Genomic DNA, 24,561 nt, shown 5'->3' with positions numbered 1-24,561 from the left:
GCACCCTGTCGTCCTTTAAGATCTGCCGCCTTAGCAGTGGCATGCACCCCGGGTGTTTGGAAAGCCAGAGCTGGTGGCAGTTCCTTCCGCTGCCTGGCTGCGCAACTGTGGAACTCTCTCCCTGGTTCCATCAGAGCAATTCAAAATCATCTTGCGTTCCGGAAGGCCATTAAGACCTGGCTTTTTCCGGCTTAATGCTGTTTACCTCGGTTTTGTGTCTGGGAGTTGTTGGTCTGCGCTGGGACGCCCCGTCGCTGGGGCAGCCATGCGCAATATAAATCTAACAAATAAATAAAATAAAGGGATGAGCCCTGGGGGACGCCGCAGATGATGTCGGGGGCTTTAGATCGGAAGGGTGGGAGGCGGACGCTCTGGGTTCTGCCAGAGAGGAAGGACGTGGTCCAGTCAAGAGCCTTCTCTTGGATTCCGGCTTCTAGAGGCATGTCTTTAGAGTGCGATGGCAGACCGTGTCGAAGGCGGCTGACAGGTCCAGGAGGATGAGGGCTGATGTTTCGCTGTTTTCTAGTTGGTGCCTAATGTCATCTGTGGCGGCGATGAGGGCAGTCTCGGTGCTGTGGTTTTGTCTGAATCCCGACTGGGACTGGTCCAAGATGATGATGTCTTCCTGGTGGCGGACCAGTTGTATGTTGACGATTTTCTCGATGACCTTTGCTGGGAACGGGAGCAGGGAGATGGAACGAAAGTTCTTGAGGTCCTTGGGGTTCGCTTTGGGCTTTTTGAGGAGAGCTTTGATTTCGGCGTACTTCCAGCTTTCCGGGAATGTCGCTGTTTCGAAGGAGATGTTGATGACCTTCCTCGCCGCTGCTGGAGCAAAGTCACTGAAGACCAGCTGATCACCTCCCTCGCCAAGAACCCACCCACCGACCCCACTAACTCAGACGCCTTAGCCCGCAACCTCAGACAGTGGATCGACGACTGTGCCAACACCCTCGCTCCGCTCAAGAAACCCTCCAACAGCCACGCCAACAAGAGCCACCTGGTTCACCAACGGGCTCCAGGCCTCCAAACGCGCATGCCGCAAACTGGAGAATACATGGCTCCTCGAACGCACACCGGACAACCACGCAGTCCACAAGGATGCCAGCCGCAGACACCACCACCTCATCAGACTAGCCAAGAGATCCTCCTTCAAAGACCGCTTGGATAACAATGCAGACGACAGCAAAGAGCCGAACACCTGCACTTCCGGATCCACACCGACCTCAACACCACCCTCAGAGGAACACTCATCCACAAGCCCCCCGAGCTCAGTTCAGCGACCACCGCTGCATCCACTTCACCTTCAAGAAACCAACCATGCACCACCGCACCCAACAGCTGCCCCGCCGCTGCTGGAGCAAAGTCACCGCAGACCGGCTTATCACCACCCTCGCCCAGAACCCACCTGCCGACCCCACCAACCCGGACGCCGCAGCCCGCAACCTCAGACAGTGGATCGACGACTGCGCCAACACCCTCACCCTGCTCAAGAAACCCTCCCAACAACCACGCCAGCAAGAGAGCCACCTGGTTCACCGACTAACTCCAGACCTCCAAACACCCATGCCGTAAACTGGAGAAGCTATGGCTCCACGAATCCACACCGGACAACCACGCAGCCCACAAGGACACCACCCGCAGACATCACCACCTCATCAGGTTAGACAAGAGATCCTCCTTCAAAGACCGCTTGGACAACAACGCACACAACAGCAAAGAGCTCTTCAACATCATAAAGGAACTCTCCAACCCCAGCGTCAACGCCAACAATATCCTGCCCTCACAAGAACTGTGCGACTCACTAATCAACTCATTCCACCGCAAGATCTCCGACATCCATGACAGCTTCAACACCACGACCGCCCCACTACGCCAAACTCCACCTCCCCTGTGAACACCACCAGCCCCACCCGCCTGACCTCCTGGTCAAATGTCAACGACGACGAGACGCAAGGTCATGAACTCCATCCACTCAGGATCTCCGTGAGACCCATGCCCACACCACGTATTCAACAAAGCAGATGCAGCCATTGCACCCCAACTACGGAAGGTCATCAACATCTTCTTCGAAACAGCGACATTCCCGGAAAGCTGGAAGCACGCCGAAATCCTCCTCAAGAAGCCCAAGTTGGACCCCAAGGACCTTAAGAATTTCCGGCCCATCTCCCTGCTCCCGTTCCCGGCAAAGGTCATCGAGAAAATCGTCAACAGTGAGTTGGCCCGCCACCTGGAAGACAACAACATCTTGGACCCGTCCCAGTCCGGGTTCAGATGAAACCACAGCACCGAGACAGCCCTCATTGCCGCCACAGACATCAGGCACCAACTAGACAACGGCGGAACATCAGCCCTCATCCTCCTGGACCTGTCAGCCGCCTTCGACACGGTCTGCCATTGCACTCTAAAGACACGCCTCTTAGAAGCCGGAATCCAAGAGAAGGCCCTCGACTGGACCACGTCATTCCTTTCCGGCAGAACCCACCGACATCATTTGCGGCGTCCCCCAGGGCTCATCTCTCAGCTCGACGCTGTTCAACATCTACATGGCCCCCCTCACACAAGTAGCCCGCCACCACGACCACAACATCATCTCCTACGCCGACGACACTCAGCTCATCCTCTCCCTCACCAAAGACCCACACACCGCCAAAACCAACCTCCACGAGGGAATGAAGGCCGTCGCCAACTGGATGGGGAACAGCCGTCTGAAGCTGAATTCTGACAAGACAGAGGTACTCGTCCTCGGACCTACCCCCTCAGCCTGGGACGACTCCTGGTGGCCGACCACACTGGGAACAGCACCAACACCCACCGACCATGCACTCAACCTAGGATTCATCCTCGACTCCTCCCTCTCCATGTCTAAACAGGTCAACGCAGTCTCCTCCTCCTGCTACAACACCCTCCGCGTGCTCCTCAGGATCTACAAGTGGATCCAGACTGAAACAAGAAGAACGGTGACACAGGCCCTCGTCAGCAGCAGACTGGACTACGGCAACACACTCTACGCAGGAATCCCAGCCAAACACCTATGACGACTACAACGCATCCAAAATGCCTCCGCCCGACTGATCGTCAACGTCCCCCGCCGCAGCCACATCCACACAAAGCACTCCACAACGCCGGACCAGCTTACCTGAACAGCAAACTCGGCTTCTACACCCCCACCCGCCAGCTCCGCTCCGCCAGCCTCACCCTCGCCGCTGTCCCCCGCATCCAACGAACGACCTCCGGCGGCAGATCCTTCTCCTACCTCGCCACCAAGATCTGGAAAACCCTCCCTACCCACATACGGCAGACCCAAGACCTACTTGCCTTCAGAAGACTCCTCAAGACCTGGCTTTTCGAGCAGTAGCAGCACCCCTCAGCGCCTTGAGACCCTCACTAGTAAGTAGCGCGCTCTACAAGTATTATGATTATGATTTATATACAGCAAATGCTTAACACTGCCCTCTGATAAGCGTAACTGCTCTCCCACACTGCCACAAAAGAGAGCATTCTGGGGATCCACTGGACTGTCTGCATACTGTACCTCTTATTGGTATAGTATATAGAGATCCCGCTTCCTACAGTGCTTATTTCGCTGTTTTGACCTGAAGGTGCAAGGATACATTCCAAAAGGTTATCTGGTTGACTGCATGGCACCAGTCATCACATCATATCACAAATGTTGCACACATTCAAGACAGCACATTCAGTATTTTGCTACACGTCATGCATCATGACCCTACTGAACACCACATCACACCTGTCAACACCCCTCCACCCCCTCCAACTTACATCATCGCTGAATACCACAGACCACCTTAACATGTGGCACCTGTACCGTACTATAAACACCTGACCATTCCACAGACCTTCACCTTATAACATAACATATATACCAGCATACCACCCAAAATCACCTCTTACTTGTATGAACATGAACCAAATGACTAATTACAACATGCCCTCACAACCCTCAGACCCCCAACAACACATCGACATGCAAGACTAAAGAGATCTCCAGCCACCCATTAAATCAAACCTTGAATTGAAAAAAGTTGAAAAATAGCCCTCCCCATCCCCACTTTGGAGCAGCCCTATTGGACTGCATGAAAACTGCGTACTTGGGGACTTGTGTACACGAGTCGGGTGACACAAAACTGTTCACAAGCATTGCTTATCGCAAACATGCTGCAATTCGGTAGAAGATCTAAAGATTTCACACTACATTAAGTACACACTTCACTGGTTTTAGCTGCTGTCTAAAAACTGATAAACTAAATCAAAATGCCTACTGATGAATGACTAAAAAACATGAACCTAGATCTAATAATTTGCAAATGCTCCATTATTCAAAAAAGTATAATAAAATTGTCATTGCCAACATTTAATCTAAATGTTCTTTGACATTGAAGGGGAATTCACGTTTTGAGAGGGCACAATTTCCTCATGAAATGGTAGGATCTGTAGCAATGGGACCGCTTGTTTTGTTACAGGCAATTTAGTATTGGGGCAAAATTGTGGTTTAGGTAATCATTCTATACTGATGATGCTGGCAGCACTACTGCACTGCAATATGGTATATAAAAGTATAGTAAAATAGTTCTCTGTGGTCATCTGTGCTTTTGTGTAATGGCAATGGGAAACACAAGCAGCAATGCCTTTGAAGCAGGGCTACAGAAATGAGTGAAAATGACAGATCATGAACACAAAACTTAAAATGTGCTTAGATCATCCTCCTCTGGACAGCAGTTGTGAATGTGATGGTGAGCAAATGGAAAACTGGGGAACAATCTGAGGTGGACCTGCTGTATTATTAAACTAGAAATGTGCTTTCTCAGTTACAGCAAGCTCAGAAAAAAGATTAATTATTTGTATATGCAGCTGCACTGTACTCAACTCTGTAAAGTGAATCACAACCAGGGCTATCAGAAATTAACTCCACACCTTCTGAGGTACCATTGTCCTAAATGCAGCCTGTCCCATTACTAATAATAATAAAAAGGATTGTGAAACTGTAGGAAGCTGGCTCTGTATATACTAAACCAAAGTGAGGTATAGTGTGCACAGAATCCAGTGTAACCCAAAAGGTAGGTAAAGTAGATAGCGTCTCACTCTCTATTTGTGGTAGTGTGGTCGAGCAGTAAGGCTTTATCAGAGGACAGTGTTAAGCATTTGTTGTACACACTCAGTCATCAAATAAATTCACACACTCAAAAAAGACTGAACTTCCGACCGATTGTTTTTGTATAAAAATATTGTTCTAGTTATTTTATTTTCTAGAACCAATTGAGCCTGGCACAGGTAAGCAATAAATGCTCTACAGTAGTTATGCAGTTGTATCACAGTGTGGATAGCAATTGTATATACATTTGTTTTGATTACAGTATTGTTACTGAAAATGCAGTGCTTTGGAAATACAGTACATATACTTTGAATAGGCTTTTTAGTAAAATGACCAGTAGATTACTTTGCAGATTACTTTTCTTACACAGTGCATTGTACCTGGATACTGCACTGGGACATTTCCTGTAAACAGGTGAGTAAAAGTGTTTTTGTTCTTTAGTACAATTTTAAAAGGATTTCTTAGGTTTTCCAACTCCATACTTCGAAACTTTTCACAGAAAAACAGTCAATGTTATCCTATGAAGGGAAATAGTGTTTTTGGTTATCCAGTATTGGGGTATCTTTCATAGATTCACATGCCTGAATCATTCCCCGTCGTCGAGGCGGGAGTCCCACGGTAAATAAAAAAGCAGTGCCAAAAGCACTTTGCAGTAGTAGGCCCTAGAAAAAAGGCCTGAGGCCTATATTATAGTAGCCTATCTACCTCATTATGCTAAAAGACCCAAAGTCTTTGCTCCAACCAATCAGCTCACAGCACCCTCTAGAACCTTCCCTGCAGAGCCAGCTCTCCTCAGATTTTCACCGCACGTCGTGTGGAAGGGAGTCTCCCTGAGTCTTGACTCAGTTTTTTCTTCAAGAGCTTCAAGATGTCTGACAAGAAGGCCTTGTTCAGACCCTGCAGAACATGCGAGAAGAAGAGGGTCCATGTGGACGATTTACACAAGGACTGTATTTATTGCCTGTATCCCAAGCATGAGGCAAAAACCTGTAAGATCTGCACTACCTTCCCTGCCAAGACCTTAAGGGATAGGGAGGCCAGAGTCCTTTTGTGGCTTAAATCCTCTTCCAAGGATGATGATGATAGAGCCTCTACCTCTAGCAAGAGGGCAAGGTCTCACGAGGATAAGATAAGTGAGGGGAGAAAGCATACCAAGACCTCCCACTCTACTTCAGGTTCTTCTCAGAGATCCAAACATTCTGCCTCTGGAGCCTCAGCCACCAACGATCCGTCAAAGAAAACTGTGAGTAAGACTTCTACTGTCTCCTCTCCAGTGACCACTGTCTCTACTTCGACCTCTTCTTCTATGAGTATGATATCCACTACATCTATCACTACTCCGATTGTGTCTACTAAAATTAGTATTGTGACGAAGAAAACTCTCGTGGACGACTCGTCGACGAAGACGCCGTCATCATCAAAAAATTTGTCGTCTAGGAAGAGCCCGTCGACGAAGTCGTTGCCGCCGCCGTCGACGACTGCCTCGTCGACGAAGAATGCATCGACGCCTATCCCGTCGACGACGAGCCCGTCCTTGGTTACCCCGTCGACGACAGTCCCGTCGACGGTGGCTCCGTCGACGACGAATCCGTCGACGACTGTCCCGTCGACGACAGTCCCGTCGACGACAAGTCTATCGTCGACGATGCCCTCGTCGTCGATCTCGTCGACGATAACTCCGTCGACGACGGCATCTTTTCAGCAAGTAGATGCACCTTGGTCTCCTGGGTCATCAAGGTCGATGGGATCAGCTTTGCTAAGACCTGCCACTGGGAATCAGGCCTTTTGTACGCCAATAGCGACAAAGAATTTTCAACTAGTGTCTTATAAGAGACAACAGGGTGCATATATATCTCCACTTATGCCTTCTCATCTTCTAGAAACTTTTGCGGATGATGAAGAAGAAGATGACTTTGAAGATGATGACGATGTGGGTGCTTTTGATGTAGCACGTCACCCATCCGAACTTGTCATCAAGTGCCAAGATGATGATGACGAGGATGCATACGCGGAGCACTACTACCAAGAGGATATCATAGGGCCTCATTCATTGGAACATCAGAGAAGGCCTAGAGTCCCGGAGGTCACTCAGTTGCCGCCTAATCTGATACAGGATTTGCAGGCTATGCTGGCGGACTACAAACAGCGTTTTCCTCCGCAAGTACCTCAATCTGATACGGTAGCTCCTCCTCGGCAGCCACCGGTCTCTCCAGTTGTAGAAACTCCGCAACCGGTCTTGCCTCCACAAACTCCGGATACATCATCAGAAGAGGAGGTAGAGGATGGAGAGTTGCCTAACATACCTTCATCGGACCCATGGGACGAGTATGTTATACCCATGCCGTCCCCTCCAACTCCACAACCTTCAGATTCACCGCCTGAAGATGTAGGTGGTTTTCACAACTTGATGCAGAGGGCATCAACCAGGTTTAAGCTCCCGGTTACAGTGGAGCAAACGGAATGTTTTCTCCATGACTTTAAAGAGGAAACAAGGAGAATATCTAGAGCCATTCCCATGATTGATTTTATTTGGAAGGAGGGCATAAAGATAATGAAAAACCCTGCATCCGTGCCTGCTGTGTTACCTAGAATAGAAAAGAAATATCGTGCTCCGCTCTCTAGTCCGGCGTGCCTTATTGGCCATCCACGCCCGGATTCGGTAATCTCTCAGGCGGCGCAGCAAAGGTCAAAGAACCCAGCTACCCCTATTTCTACTCTACCAGATAAAGAGGGGCGACGATTAGACCTTATTGGAAAGAAGTTTTCCACTATGGCTGCAGCATCCATCAGGATAGCAAATTCAATGGCGATTATTGGACGCTACGATCGCCAGATGTGGTCGGAGATGGCTAGATTCATAGAGCTATTGCCAGAGGACTCAAGACAAGAAGCAAGGAAAGTTTTAATGGAAGGAGAGCGGGCAGCGGAAGAATCCATCGACTGCGCTCTAGACATGGCGAATACGAATTTCAGGCAGTTGGCTGGGGCAGCTGTCCTGAGACGTCAGGGGTGGTTAAAAGCCACTACGTTTCGACCTGAGGTTCAGTTGAAGATACTGGACATGGCTTATGACGGAGAGTCTCTCTTTGGGAAACATGTCGATGAGGCTCTCCAGACGATTAAAACCGACACGGATACTGCAAAGTCGCTAGGATCCTTGCAATATAGAAGAGCTTCATTCAGAGGAGCTAGAGGACGAGGTTATTCTTCCAGAGGAAGTTATTACCAGCAAGGCAGACAGTATCAACCACAATACCGTCAAAACTACCAGTCCTCTTACAGACAATCTGGATCGGCTGGTTTCTCTCATCAAGGAGGAAGAAGGCGCGCAAACAACCAAGGACGAGACAGCCACAAGAAACAGTGAGAGCAATTGGGCGCCACCTCCAATCCCTTACCTTCCCGTGGGCGCGAAAATATCTTCTTACCAACAACAATGGTAGAATATAACATCGGATCAGTGGGTGCTAGACTTGATCCATCATGGTCACACCTTAGAGTTCATCACCAAACCCCCACCAGCTCCGCCCAGGGGTCCCCTTCCCCCTCGTCTTCACTTATTGTTCAAGGAGGTGCAAGCTATGCTACTCAAGAACGCAGTAGAGAAGGTTCCATTCCATCAGAGAGGGACAGGTTTCTATTCCCGTTTTTTCCTCATAAAAAAGAAAACAGGGGAATGGCGACCGATCCTAGACCTGCGCAATCTGAACAAATATCTCAAGAAGCAGGGATTTCGAATGGTCACCCTCTCGGACATTCTCAGTTGCCTCAACGAGGGAGATTACATGGCTTCCTTGGACATGGAAGACGCATACTTCCACATCCCAATCCACCCAAACCATCGGAGGTACCTCCGTTTCACTGTGGCCGGCGCCCATTATCAATTCAAAGTTCTCCCATTTGGCCTCAAGTCGGCCCCAAGAATCTTCACGAAGTGCCTGGCCCCTGTGGCAGCAGCTCTCCGGGCAGCAAAAGTGCAGGTATTCCCGTATTTGGACGACTGGCTAGTCAAAGGTCCATCAGAAGACAAAGTGAGAGCCGACATTACGGCATGCCGCAATCTCTTCGCATCGCTAGGCCTCGCAGTCAACGAAACCAAATCCCAAATGCATCCAAGACAAAGCCTGTTGTTCCTAGGAGCTTGCTTGAACACGGTGGAATGCAAGGCATCCTTATCTCGAGAGAGACAACTCCGTCTGCAAGCGCTGGCCAGAAAACTATATGCATCACTTCTGGGGATGTGTTCTTCAGCCATCAACCTCATTCCATTGGTGCGTCTAAAGATGCGACCACTGCAAGAGGAGCTAAACTGTCAATGGCATCAAGCAACAGGTTCATTCGAGGACACCATCACAGTCACCAACAGGATGGTGCACGCACTCCAATGGTGGTCTCAGATCAGCAATCTGGAACAGGGGATTTCATTCTTGCAGAATCCTCCGGATTTTATTCTGACAACGGATGCGTCCATGGAGGGTTGGGGTGGTCACCTCCAGGAACTGCAAGTGCAGGGAAGATGGTCTCAGCAAGACAAGAGATGCCACATCAACAGCCTAGAGCTGAAAGCCATTTGTCTGTCTCTTCAAGCGTTCCTCCCCAGGATAGTGGGATCCTCGGTCTTAGTCAGAACGGACAACACCACAAGCATGTTTTATATCAACAAGCAGGGGGGAACCAGATCGGCAACACTATCCAAACAAGCCCAAGAGCTATGGAAATGGTTAACAGTTCACAACATAACCCTCAAAGTGGAGCATGTCAGAGGCCTCTACAACACCTTGGCAGACAAACTGAGCAGCACTTTGTCAGAGTGCCACGAGTGGGAACTGGACAACGGCCAGTTGAACTATGTGTTTCAGAGATGGGGCAAACCCAGGTTGGACCTATTTGCGACCCAACAGAACAAGAAATGCCGGTACTACGCCAGCAGATATCCTCAACAGGGGTCAAGGGGGAATGCCCTTTCGATGCGATGGTCAGGGACATATGCATACGCTTTTCCTCCGATCCCTCTGATTCCACGGGTGGTGCGCAAAATGAAAGTGGAGAGTTGTCGCCTTCTCCTCATTGCTCCCAAGTGGCCTCGCCAGTATTGGTTTCAGGAACTCATGCTACTTTCTCAGGAGCCACCGATCAAGCTGCGGGTAATTCCGAAGCTACTGTCACGCAACGAGGGTCAAGTACTTCACCCAGATCCTCAATCACTGAAATTGCACGCATGGCTCCTAACTTCTTAGAATTTGAGCATCTTCAAATTCCTCAGGAATGCCGGGACATTCTAGAGAAGGCAAGAGCCCAGAGTACATTAAAAACTTATCGTCTCAAGTGGAAGCGTTTTTGCGCATGGTGCATCTCTAGTGCTTTGCACCCTATAGAGGCACCGGCAGAAAAGATATTGCCCTATTTGTTACACTTAGCGCAGTCTGGCCTTTCTTTTTCATCAATAAAGGTCCACTTAGCGGCCTTATCCAGGTACAGAAAGAGGACCAATTCTCAGTCACTCTGCTCTTCATCGCTAATCAAGCAATTTATGAGTGGTCTGTTCCGGGCTTATCCACCAGTCAAGCCCTCACCACCGGAATGGGAGCTCAACACGGTTCTGTCACAACTGATGAAACATCCGTTCGAGCCTATCCATAGAGCCGACCTAAAGTTCTTAACATGGAAGGTTGCTTTATTATTGGCGCTAACTTCCGCAAGAAGAGTGGGAGAAATTCAAGCTTTCACTATAAAGGAGCCCTTTTTGCATTTCTCCCAGGACTATGTCACTTTACGAACAAATCCAACATTCATACCGAAAGTGCCTTCCCAGTTTCATTTAAATGAACCTGTCAAGCTGAAAGTTTTCTTTCCAAACCCGTCAACCCCGGCTGAAAAGACATTGCATTCTTTAGACATCAAGCGATGCTTAAAATTCTATCTTCAGAGAACCAAGACTTTGAGAAGATCAGATCAACTGTTTGTGGCTTATGGTCAAAATACTTTGGGTAAAGCGGTCACTAAAGCCACAATTTCAAGATGGATCGCATCCGCGATTCAATTCTGCCACGTCAAGGCTAATCGACCATTGACAAGGTCTGTTCGATCTCACTCCACAAGAGCTGTAGCAGCGTCTGCGGCTTTATTTGCAGGAGTGACGCTTGAGAACATTTGCCGTGCTGCGACATGGAAGAATGTCCACACGTTTACAAGACACTACTGCCTACAATCAGCAAATCAGGATGATGCGGCAGTAGGTCAAGCTGTTTTACGTCACCTGTTTCCATAAGGAGTATGTTCAGGTACTGATGTTCACTTATTTCATATAAAGTACATGCATTTATTAGATTGTATTTATATATATGGAAGCATTTAACATGTTGTGTTTTTGTTGTATGATGCCTAAGATTTCTTTCCAGAAAGAAAATGCGTAATGTCAATGTTGAACTTGAACATGATGTAGTAATAGTTCAATCTCTAAGCGTTTGTTGGTTGTTGACGATACATTCATGGGGGTGCACTGCAATAAGTCTCCCACCATCCGCAACTGACTTTGCCTGGCTTACTGCTTGCTATTCTGATTCAGGCATGTGAATCTATGAAAGATACCCCAATACTGGATAAGAAAACAAGTTACTTACCTGTAACTTCAGTTATCCAGTATTGGTATCTTTCATAGATTCACATGCAACCCACCCTCCTCCCCGGAGAGTCAGTTCTCTAAGTTTGGGATACTTGTTCCCACTTGTGCTACGAAAATCTGAGGAGAGCTGGCTCTGCAGGGAAGGTTCTAGAGGGTGCTGTGAGCTGATTGGTTGGAGCAAAGACTTTGGGTCTTTTAGCATAATGAGGTAGATAGGCTACTATAATATAGGCCTCAGGCCTTTTTTCTAGGGCCTACTACTGCAAAGTGCTTTTGGCACTGCTTTTTTATTTACCGTGGGACTCCCGCCTCGACGACGGGGAATGATTCAGGCATGTGAATCTATGAAAGATACCAATACTGGATAACTGAAGTTACAGGTAAGTAACTTGTTTTCTTAACAGGTAAGTCCTTTGTTTTGGGAGTTGGTATTCTGGGGTTAGACTTGTGGGTCCCCAGGGTCAATTTTGCACTCTTGTTACACCCTCAGCAGCACTAGGCGGCCGGGTGCAGAGTGCTGAGGCCCAATGTTATCCAATGAGGGCTAGTGGGCCTCCGGTTGGTGGCTGCTGATGAGTCAAGTCAAGTCAGTAAATTTGTATAGCGCGCTACATACCCAGAGGGTCTCAAGGCGCTTGAAGAAGGGTGGGGAATTACTTGTCAAATATCCACGTTTTAAGTTGCTTTCTGAATGCTAGGTGGTTCTGAGTAAGGCGAAGGTGAGTGGGAAGTGAGTTCCAGGTTTTAGCTGCCAGGTAGGAGAAGGATCTACCTCCCATGGTGGATTTGTTGATGCGAGGAGCAATGGCAAGGGCTTGGTTGGAGGATCGTAGCTGGCGGGAGGGTGTGTAGAAGGACAGTCGTGTGTTGAGGCATTCGGGTCCGATTTCGTAGAGTGCTTTGTGTGCGTGGGTTAGGAGCCGGAAAGTGATCCTTTTATTGACGGGGAGCCAGTGGAGGTATTTCAGGTGGCCAGAGATGTGTTCTTTACGCGGGATGTCTAATACGAGCCTGGCTGAAGCGTTCTGGATGCGTTGGAGTTTTTTCTGGAGTTTTGCGGTGGTACCGGCGTAGAGGGTGTTTCCGTAGTCCAGTCGACTCGTGACCAGAGCGGGAGTGACTGTTTTTCTAGTTTCGGTGGGGATCCAGTGAAATGTTTTTTTGAGCATGCGAAGAATGTTGAAGCAAGATGAAGAAACGGCGTTGACTTGTCTGCTCATCGAGAGTGAGGAATCCAGGATGACGCCCAGGTTCCGTGCGTGGTCCGTCGGGATAGGTGCTTTTCCAAGGGCCTCTGGCCACCAAGAGTCATCCCAGGCGGAGGGGGAGGTGCCTAGGATGAGGACTTCTGTTTTGTCTGAGTTCAGTTTCAGGCGGCTGTGCTTCATCCATTCGGCTACTTCTTTCATTCCTTCATGTAGGTTGGTTTTGGCAGTGTTAGGGTCTCTGGTAAGTGATAGGATCAGTTGAGTGTCGTCGGCGTAGGAGATGATGTTGAGGTTGTGTTGGCGTGCGATGACCGCCAGGGGGCTCATGTATACGTTGAAGAGGCTAGGGCTGAGTGAAGATCCTTGTGGTACGCCGCAGATGACTTCAGTGGCCTCTGACTTGAATGGTGGGAGGCGGACTCTCTGGGTTCTTCCGGTGAGGAACAAGGTGATCCATTCAAGTGCTTTTCCTTGAATTCCGATGTTATTGAGGCGTTGTAGAAGGGTGCTGTGGCAGACTGTATCGAATGCTGCAGAGAGGTCGAGGAGGATGAGGGCGACTGTGTCTCCATTGTCCAGTAGAGTTCGAATGTCGTCTGTTGCTGCGATGAGGGCGGTCTCAGTGCTGTGTTTTGCTCGGAAGCCAGATTGTGAGGGGTCGAGTGATTTGTTGGCTTCGAGGAAGGCGGCGAGCTGGTTGTTGACGGCTTTCTCGATGACTTTGGCCGGGAATGGAAGAAGCGAGATGGGGCGGTAATTTTTGAGTTCGGTGGGGTCTGCTGTTGGTTTTTTCAGAAGGGCGGTGAGTTCAGCGTGTTTCCAGTCTTCAGGGAAGGTAGCGGAGTTGAGGGAGCAGTTGATGACGTCTCGGAGGTGCGGTGCTATGACGGAGTCTGCTTTGTTAAAGATGTGGTGAGGGCATGGGTCTGTGGGGGATCCTGAGTGGATCGTTCATCAGACGGATAGTGTCCTCAGTGGAGATTGGCTTCCAGTCATTGAGGGTGTTCAGAGGGGGTGGGGGTCCTGCAAGGGGTTGGGTGGGTTGGTCTTCGGGTCGGTTGTCGAAGCTGTTGTGGATGTCTGCAATTTTGTTGTGGAAGAATGAGGCTAGGGAGTCGCAGAGGGCTTGAGAGGGGGTGATGTCGTTGGAGTTGGCCGAGGGGTTGGTAAATTCCTTGATAATGTTGAATAATTCCTTGTTGTTGTGGGCGTTGTTATCTAGTCGGTCCTTGAAAGCGGCTTTCTTGGCATTCCGGATCAGTTGGTGGTGTATGCGGGTGGCGTTTTTGAAGGCGTCCTTGGTGCTGGTGGTTGGGTCTTTTTTCCATGCCTTCTCAAGGAAGCGGCAGAGTTTCTTGGATTTCTTAAGATCATCGTTGAACCAGGAGGTCTTCTTGCTGCCTAGTTTGATTTGTCGTTTTTTCAGTGGTGCTAAGATGTCGGCGCTGTTGGATAACCATTGGGTGAGGTTGGTGGCTGCTTGGTCTGGGTTTGAGGAGTGGGCTGGGGGGTTTTGAAGAAGCGATGAGGAGATCTGGTCGATGGTGATTTTGTTCCAGTTTCTCTGCAGGGTGGGTTGGGGGTGGATGTTGGAAGTGGGCTTGTTGTAGGTAAAGTGAACGCAGCTGTGGTCAGTCCAAAGGAGAGCTGTGGCGTGGCTGAAGGAGACATGTTTGCTGGAGGTGAAGATAGGGTCGAGTGTGTGTCCTGCGATGTGGGTGGGGGTAGTGACAAGTTGTTTAAGTCCGAGGTTGGCGAGGTTGTCCAAAAGGGTGGTGGTGTTGCGGTCGTTGTTCTTTTCAAGGTGAAAGTTGAGGTCTCCCAAAAGGATGTAATCCTTGGAGGGGAGCGCGTGTGGGGTGATGAAGTCTGTGATGTCTTCACTAAACTTTGCGCGGGGTCTCTCTGAGGGTGCCTCTGAGTGTGGTTTTGGGGTCGATCTGGAAGTGAAGGTGTTCAGAGTTGGCGAGATTGACGTCTGAGCTGGTTGAGATGCGGAGGGATTTCTTATGGACGATAGCGATGCCTCCTCCTGTGTGGCCGGTACGGTCCTTGCGTATGATCTTATAGTCATCCGGGATGGCAATGGTGATGTCTGGGGCTGATGTGGCGTTCATCCATGTTTCTGTTAGGAAGGCGACGTCCGGGGAGATGGTGTCTAGTAGATTCCAGAGGTCAATGGCGTGCCTGTGGACCGATCGGGTGTTGAGTAGGATGCATTGTAGGTGGTTGGGGTCGGATATCTGTTGTGTGTTCGTAGATGAGGAGTTGTTTTTGGTGCCGTCGAACTTGCAGGAGTTGCAGGAAAAGGGACCATGGGTGTGTCCAGGAGCAGCTTGGACGCAGTTGATGGGGCGGCCGGGGTTGAGGGCTAGGAGGGTGGAGGCGTCCTAAGTAAGGCGGGAGGGGAGGACTTTACGAGGACCAGGGGCTCTGGCGCTGGGCGCGGTCCAGGCGCGGACGGGCGTAGACGGGCATACCTTTGGCGCACCTTTGGCGTGGCCGTAGCGCGTGGACGTTGCGCGTTGGGACATGTGCTTTAAAAGGATAGTGGAGGGGGCGGAGCGTGGGAGGGGCAGCAGGGAGGCGGGATCTGGGAGGGCTCACACAAGTAAACACTCCACAAAATGGTAGCCCGGAAGCTGAATCGAAACTGATGCAAATCCGGAGTGCGAGTCAGGGTACAGCAGAAGTCGGAAAGACTATTCAGGCTAAGATAACTTCCCCACAGTGTAAATTGTATACGCAAATAAATGTTACCACAGGTGACTGATACCAGGCGCTGAATGCGTTCTACAGGGCAAGCCGGCAGCAGGCAAATAAAATAATGCAGGCAGCAGGTCAATAAAATAATGCACAACAATAATAATGCACAACGATACCAATAGCAGGCGCTGCAAGTGTTTCAGTGCGCTCAGTTAGTGCAAGCAGGCAGCAAAGAGCAAAGCGTCTGATGGGAGGCAGAGAGCAGGGGGAGCGATCGTTATGGACGGAGTCCAGACGGCCACAGATTGCAAGAGGACAGGGCGCAATAGTAGCACTCGTGGGTGGGAGGGGCAGCAGGGAGGCGGGATCTGGGAGGGCTCACACAAGTAAACACTCCACAAAATGGTAGCCCGGAAGCTGAATCGAAACTGATGCAAATCCGGAGTGCGAGTCAGGGTACAGCAGAAGTCGGAAAGACTATTCAGGCTAAGATAACTTCCCCACAGTGTAAATTGTATGCGTAAATAAATGTTACCACAGGTGACTGATACCAGGCGCTGAATGCGTTCTACAGGGCAAGCAGGCAGCAGGCAAATAAAATAATGCAGGCAGCAGGTCAATAAAATAATGCACAACAATAATAATGCACAACGATACCAATAGCAGGCGCTGCATGTGTTTCAGTGCGCTCAGTTAGGGCAAGCAGGCAGCAAAGAGCAAAGCGTCTGATGGGAGGCAGAGAGCAGGGGGAGCGATCGTTATGGAAGGAGCAGTACACTGGGTTGTGGGAGCAAAGCTCCTGGACTTACGCTCAGGCCAAATGGGGTTTTAGGCCAGCACAAAAGGTGTACTCTCAGCGGGACTTGGGCGCCTGGGTGCAGAGTGCTGTTTTAGCGTCAGGTGCCCTGTAGCTTTCAATGGGGAGTCTCCGGTTTGCAAACACACTGCAGGCTCGGGGACGAAGGTCTTCTGGGTGCGACCACCACTTGAAGAGGTATGTTGGGGGTTGGGTAGGCACCATCTGTTGGGTCACCTAATGCCGTGGAGCGTCGGGTGCAGGGACGGCTTTTAGGGTCAGATCTTCTTACCAGCTCCTGGTCACAGTTGGGGGGGACCTTCAGGTTTGAGGCTGCAGCCGTCAGCTGGAGACTTCAGGTAGGTCTGGGGTCACCGAATCTCGGGTCAGGATCGCCGGGGAGACCTCCTCTTGGTGTTGGGCCACTCGGGCCGTGGGCGCGGGGTGCAGAGTGGTGCAGACCCGTGGATCCTTGCTGTGCTGGAGTCTGTTGATGAAAAAATCCGGTGTTCACAGGAGACTGAGTCTATGGGATGGAAGGCAGGTAGGTCCTCCAGGTTTCTCGAGGTTGCTGGCTGCAGGACACACCAGGATTTTGCTGGAGCAGGTTTGAGGTGGGGACAGGCCAGTATGGCTGGGCCAAGTCAGTGGGCGTCCTCCTCTTAGCTTCGGCACGGCTGTTCGGTCCTTCTTCTGGTTTCTTGTCTGCGGAAGCAAGGTTCAGGGGTGCCCCTAAATACTAGATTTAGGGGAGTTACGGGTAGGTAAAAGGTTAGGACCAAATGGGTCCCTTCCCTGGGGTGGGTACACCCCCTATTATGCCACCCTCCAGTGGAAGGGGGGCATAAGCCTTTCCCTGGTTGGCTGAGTCTCCAATCCTCAAGATGGCGGGGACTGGGTTGTGCTTCACCTCGCCTCCCCCACCTGAGGGGTGGAGTTGGCAGAGGTGGGCACACCTCTCTCCCTCAATTGTTTTTCCTGCCAGTTCTCCCACCCAAAGTGGGAGTTCAGAACCAGTGGGGACCAGTTGCGGAAAGCAGAAAGTGGCCTGGGGAAGCTCACAAAGGCGGGCACGCCTTTGAAGCTTCCCCTTCGTGGACCCAGTGCATCCTCCGGGAGAAGGCTTGGCACCTTGTCCCAGGATGTGCATTTTTTCAGGTCCCCGAGAGCAGCAGACTCTCGACCCACAGGTCCAGAAACATGTCTGTTGGTGGCAGCTGAAAGCAGCCACTCAGCCTAGACACTTGTGGTAGGTCATTTTTCAGGGGGCATCTCTAGGAAGCCCTCTGTGTACATTTTTCATTAAATCCCACACTGGCATCAGTGTTGGTTTAATGTGCTGAGAAGTATGATACCAAACTTCTCAGTTTTCAGTGTAGCCATTATGGTGCTATGGAGTTCTTAATGACAAGCTCCCAGCACCACATACTCTTAATGGCAGCACTGCCCTTACAATGTCTAAGAATGGACTTGGACACTGTAGGGGTACAGGGCTCATGCACCTGTACCCTCACCACTGGTATAGGGTACCCTGCTAGAGGGGTGACTGATCTATGCCAGGGCAGTGGGTTGTAGGCATGGCAAACAGTGTGCCATGTCGCCTAATCACTTTGTTCTGCACCAAGACACGCAGCCTGCTAAGGCAGAGTGTGAGTGTATAGGTACAGGACATATAAGGATGGCACAATAAGTGCTGCAGCCCTTAGAAGCCTCCCCTGGTCACAGTGCCCTGGGTACCTGTGGTACCATTTACCAGGGGCTGACCTGTGGCCAGATATGCCAATTGGGTTTTGTTTTCAATGCAGTTTTTGGGAAAGAACATAGGCCCCTGGGTACCTGATTGGCAGGCCAGGGCACACTCTGTCAAAGCACATCAGCAGTTCAGCAAAAAGTGGGGCACCATGCAGAAAGAAGGCAATTTCTCACAGAAACCTGAACACTTATGTAGGTAGATGTCAACTCAATGATTCAAACAAATGTGAATGCAGAATGGAGAAAATGAAATACAATACATTGCCCAACACCTTGTGGGGGATCCCTTTCTTCCTTTGTGCAAAAAACAGGGATGCTTGTAGCATATGTGGCTGTAGATACACTTGGTATTCCATACTCCCCTTTAGTATCTGGGCCTGGTGGCTGGTGATGCCCTTGGCAGGAGGCTTGGTTGTTCGTGAAGCCTTTTGTCAGTGCCAACGAAGGCCCGTGGGTGGCGGTGGACTGTGACTAGGCTTGTCTACACTCCTGAGTACCGGGCTCCATCCCCGAATCATTTGGGACTGGTGCTCTTCTTTGACATTGTTTTTTTTTAATTGAATGTCACCATGGAGAGTATGAGTCTCTTGGGCCACAGGCATAGTCATGATCTGTGCGTTACAGCTGGTCTTTGGTGTAGGGGTCAATGTTGTGTATGAACTTGTCAGCAGATTCACTGGTCTCAGGTGCTGGATGACTGTGACGCTGCTGTGAGCCCAGACAGTGCGGTCTCCTCATATGAACACAACAACCTCCGAGTCCACCCAGTGCATGTCTGAACCAGATGTCTGAAAAAAAATCTAACATGGAATTGGTCCCATGTGCGACAAGAGAATGAGCCATACTTTGGAACTCTTTGAAGGAAAATATCTTGCTAACATCTGAGCCCAATACTAGATGGTAGGAATTTACAAGAATATGCTAAGCATGTTTTATACAGTAAACAATAACCTTTTTCTTCTGAAATGTTATTGTGCATGAATAGCATATCTGGTACTCCTTTTTTGTATTGCGGTACATGTCAGCATTTAAAATGGGGACATTTTACAAGTAGAATGCAATGAAAAGAACAGCATGACCTCCTGGACATCACCCTGAGCCACCAGTTTTACCTTACCTTGTGGGCAGTTGTCTTTCACCTCATGCGGCCATTCTCTTATTAGTGCTTTTCACCAGTGCTTTGTTGGAGAGTATTGTTTGCTCTCTGTCTTTTAATAAGTACTGTTTGCTGTTGGGATTTCACTTAAGTTTAATGTCAAATCCCTTGCTGCTTCATGGGACATGACTGTAAAAAAAAGTGGTATGCTTCCATTTCCAATTGTACTTGTGTTTGCTGTTTTTTTTTTTACTTCTTACTCGTTTGTCACACTCTTCACTTAAAAATGGCATATAGGTGCCATTTTATGTACCAAGGGCAGCGTTTGGAGCTCAGCTATGTTTTTCCACTTAGGAAAGTCTTAGTACGTTTGCTCTAAATCAATCACGTTGCAAGAAACCACATTGTACACTTATTACAGTTGTCATGACTGAAAACACATTGGTCCTAATTTGTATTTTATTTTTAGGCACTCTTTCTCAGATGATCATTATGTGGAATTTAGCAAACACTCACAGGATCGGGTCATTGGCACTAAGGAGGACATTGCACATGTAAGTACATGGAATTTGACCTAGTTATGCCTTCTGTGGAGTCAATGTTTCAATCTTGGTACTGTGCAAAAAACATGAATGTATGATGAGGCGACTGACTAAGGAATGATTGCCCCAGTGCTGCTAATGCAAAGGATGAATATCTGGTGTGGTCAATGTAACTGCAAACTGTAAGGTATAAATATCCCACTGTCAAGGGAAGGGATGTTTGTGTGTAAGGGTATCCCAAAAATCAGTGTCCAAAATCTCAGTGGAGGGATAAAATGTCCCTTGTATTTTTATTTGGAAATATCTCCCAGTGTGGTTTGTGCAAAGGGGAAAATAGACGTACCAACACTTTTTCTTTGGTGCATCTTCGTTGATATTTGTGAACACACATGTGTAAGATCCAGAAAAGGAGTTGTTTTTAAATGAAAAATATGTCTATCTGAAACTTCCTTCTCATTTGTAAAGAGCCAGTTAATTAATTAAATTGACCTTTTTGAGACACCAGCCTCTGAGCTGGATGCAGAGAGGCAGCGCAGCCAGAGAGAGGCTTACCTGCATTGGGTCACTACCAATCAAGGAGAGCATTGCTTTGGATGATGACTGAGAGTTCATTGTTCCGCTTTGTGAAGTTAAGATCCCAGAACATCGTACTCTGCTTTTTTCAAATTTGATTATTTAGCTAATATTAGCCAGATGTGTTCAAAATTCAGCTCCATTAACCACTTTTTGTGCTGGCTTTTATTAATAGTTGGCATTGTGAATGAACACTGTTTTGGCTGTTTTTTTCCCCTCTACAATAAAACAAAATAATAAATGTATGTCATACAGTATGAAAGTGCGTTAGTCCTTCCAAAGAGTGCAAAGCTGTATAAGGAATGCTTAAATGTTACCCTCATGATCGAAAGAGTTGAAAAAGGTAACCATGCTTTGTGTTTCTCATACCTTTCTGACAGCCACATCATTTTTCTGATAGATACTTCTAACCAGACTCCAATACTGGATTCCATATCTGCTACGAGACTCGTGTCGGTCCCTACTTGATTATCTTCATGCTGATCCCGAAGGAGAATCCAGTACCGACTAGGATATTTGACCACAAATCCGAATTGACACGACCCCAACTGAGGTCCTGCTCTGATTAGGCCTAAGGACACATTATCCCCTACAACCTTAGTCTGAACATATGCTTCTACTAACTCAGAGGCCCCCATTGTATTTTGGCTACGACTCTGACCAGAGTTTGCCACCACCTAGAGATAACGGTGGGGTTGGAGATGATTTACCCCAGTTTTGATGATGAGTCTTTATATGGACTTGTGGAGGCCAGTGGGCTTGATGATACTTCCCTTGTTGAATTCGCCTCTTTGGCTGTTCACAGAAGAGTTCTTCCTTTGCTGTCCTAATTTGGCGATCAGCTGAGAACATGGACCTAAAGCTGCCTTCAGCTGAAGTCAAGACAAATGTCTTTACAGACTTTTTGTAACCTGGACAACCTCATCTGAGCCCTTCCTTCTGTTCAGTCAAGCCATTAAAGACACCTTAGTAATCCCTTAGTCTAAAACATCTCTGTACATGCCGGTGAGTAGACAGCCGAATGTCTTAAACTGGCTCCTGGTGACCCCGATTTCCGTACACAGCATCCTGCTTCTGAGTCTGGTGGTCAAGTCTTCCATCAGCAAGGTAAACTCCAGTTCACTCACTATGGATGAGGACATAGATCTGGCAGGCAGGATACAGGTCATCCCAGGCACCAGTCTCCTTCCCCTGTGGCAACAGCCTCCCAGCTGCTCTGTGGGAGGTAGAATCTTGTACTTTCTCCCACTGTGGCTATCTGTCACATCAGTTACATGTGTCCCCCAGATTGTTCAGTATGATTATTCCCTACTGTTTTTTTCTATCCCAGAATGCCTTCTTCCTGTACCAGAGCGGCTCTCTGCGGAGTACTAGTCCTTTCTTTTTGTTTTATTTATTTAAGAAGTTTTCTATAGCGCTGTCCAGACCGAGGGGTATCGAAGGGCTTTACAGTAGGAGCATAGCATATAATCATCAGATACATGACATAGGAGCGACATAACCACTGACGAGTGTCGGAGTAAAGAGCAATATATTGTGGTGCAGGACATTTTTGGCTTCAAGATTCTTCGGATTCTTAGCATTGGAGCATAGCTCGATGATTACTGTCTGTCCCAAGTTATCTGCTTTCTAGAGAGTGGTTGAGGAACAGGGTTTTGAGTTGTCTTTTGAATTCAACAAAGGAGGGTATGGTTCTGATGTGCGGGGGGATGGAATTCCAAATTTTGGGGGTGCTTCCTTTACTCTGAAGAAGCCATCAAGACGAATCCAGACTAGGAAAAGGGGACAAAATTTTACACTTGCCATTTCCTCATGCTGAAGAAGGATAGAGGGCTTCGGTCTAGAATACATCTTACAGAACAACAAAATCAAAATGCTCACTCTGGCCCAGGTTCTGTGTGCCCTGGATCTAGGCAACTGGATAGTTGCCTTGCACCTGCAGGATTTATACTTTCTGTACTTGTCCTGTAGTACTACAGATGTTACCTGCCGTTCGAGGCAGGCCAAAACCATTTTCAGTTTGTCGTGCACCCTTCGGTTGTCTTCAGTGCCCCTTGGATGTTCATGAAAGTGATGGCTGTTGTTGTAGCACATCTTTGCAAGTTGGGGATACCAGTTTTCCCCTACGTCGATGACTAGCTATTGAATGCGGGTTCGCCACAGTTAGTTATAGAGATCCTCCAGACAACTCAGAATCTCCTAACATTGTTGGGTTCTCAATCATTTAACCAAAGTCATAACTGAATCCTTTGCAGAGCCTTTCTTTTAAAGGAGCTGTCTTTGACACGGTTCAGTTCAGTGCCTTCCTTCGGCTGCAATGAGTCCAGCACTTTCGGGCCATGAGCCCCATGTGCTGACTCAGTCCTGGATCTTGGTGAGAGCAACTCTGATTCTTCTTGGCCTGCTAATCTCCTGAATCCTGCTGTTGACTACAACAGGTGGCAGATGTGGGCTCTGCAGTAGAATCTGAAGTCCCAGTGGGCCCAGCACCAAATAAACTGTCAGATGCCATGCAGGTTTTGGAGGGGACTGCATGCGATCGGCAGGGCTTGCTGTTTGAGCACCATTGTACCTGCGGTCCCTCCTACCTTCCATACCCAGGGCTGAAGGTGGTGATGATGCGTCACTGCTGGGTTGGGGAGGTAATCTAGGAGAGAGAGTGAGATCAAACGAGTCTGGACTCCAGTAGAAACATGGCTCCATATCAATCTGTTAGATACACAGGCCATTTGTCTAACACTTCTGTCCACAAGGAAAGGCTGGTACACTTTCTCAAAGACAACATCCCACCATGTGGTACTGCAACAAGCCAGGTGGATTGGGGTCCTGTGCAAGAAGCTCTGTGCCTCTGATGTTGGCTGAAGAATTAGGGCATACTTTGATCAGGAACCACCTGACGTAATCCTTGAACATCGTGGCAGATGATCCCTGCTTGCGATGTCTGGCCAATCATTAATGGCAACTACATTCAAAGGTGGTAGAGGGCATCTTCTGACAGTGGGTGTACCCTGGGTAGAGCTTTCCACCAGTGTTGCAAATGCAGCCAAACCTTTTGCGCATTGGAATTCCTGCAAAAACTGCTGCTAGGAGATGCATTACTGCTGGAGTGGGGCACATGACTTCTGTTCGCCCTATTATTTCTGCATATCCCGCCCTGAGTGCTGAAAAAGATCACACGCTCCTGGGCCCGAGTCATTATAGTGGCTCCGGATTGGGCCAGAAGAGTGTGATGCCTCAGAAATTCTGGCATAAGCATCCGTCAACCCATCAGGTTGTCTCTTCGGAAGGAACTTATGTCACAGAAGCAGAGCAGGGTTCGGAACCCAACCTGCATAAGCTACGCCTCGGTATATTGAAAGTAAGCAGCAGCAGTATTTTACTGCATTTGATCTACGACCTGATGTTGTAGATGTTATCCTTGCTACCAGGAGCCTGTTACGAAGTCTATTTATTTTGGTTGCTGGGACAAATTTAATTCCATGCCCCACATACAGAGCCCTTACAGGTGAAGCATTTGGTTAACCTTCCATTCGTTTTGTCTTTAACCAAGCAAACCCTTGCAGTGGGCACTCTGAAAGATTATGTTTGAGGCATATGAGCTGCAGATTGTAAACTTTGCATTAGATCGCCACCTGATGTTGGGCTCGGATGATTGCATGTTGTTGTCATCTTGGAAAAAGTCTTTGTAGTCACGAGATAGGTGACTCCTAGCTTGGACGATAGTGCGCATGGGCATCGGATCCATCCTTAGATTGTTTTTTTCCGCCACTGGATTCGGATGCAGCTTTTCCGCTCCGGTTCGAAAATCTACTTTTCAAAGACTTCGACGCGCAACACTTTCTGAAAACAAACTTTAACTTCAATATACATAGACTCGACCTCATCACTTCGATTCCGGTCGTCGACTCGGGCCATTGGGCCTACCCACATGGTGAGGCCTACACCTCATGGAAAGGACACCATTAAAAAAAATGCCCGTGTGTGGGGCAAAATTTCCACACAGCGACAATCAAAAGGTGTGTAACCTGTGTTTATCACCTGAACACGACGAGTCGAGCTGCACAGCTTGTGCGTCCTTTCAATCCAAGAAGACCATTCGAGATTGGAGGGCCCGTCGACCCGACAAGCAGAGATCAGCTCCGGAACCGGTGGATGT

At 48.8% G+C, this 24,561-nt stretch overlaps 1 protein-coding gene across 5 annotated transcripts in view; it reads left to right on the top strand.

The window, feature by feature from the left end:
* The window catches only part of DCAF1 (DDB1 and CUL4 associated factor 1), a 1,123,544-nt gene that overhangs the window by 769,541 nt on the left and 329,442 nt on the right, over nucleotides 1-24,561 (top strand). For all 5 annotated transcript variants that reach the window (XM_086938831.1, XM_086938834.1, XM_086938833.1 and 2 more), the window contains exon 17: nucleotides 19,760-19,844. In XM_086938831.1, coding sequence (XP_086794957.1) covers nucleotides 19,760-19,844 — 85 coding nt within the window. The remainder of the gene's footprint in view (nucleotides 1-19,759; nucleotides 19,845-24,561) is intronic.

The sequence above is a fragment of the Lissotriton vulgaris genome, chromosome 9, assembly GCF_964263255.1.
Source record: "Lissotriton vulgaris chromosome 9, aLisVul1.2, whole genome shotgun sequence".
Lineage (NCBI taxonomy): Eukaryota > Metazoa > Chordata > Amphibia > Caudata > Salamandridae > Lissotriton > Lissotriton vulgaris.
The sequence above is the reverse complement of the archived record's forward strand: the minus strand, read 5'-3'. Positions and strand labels throughout refer to the sequence as shown.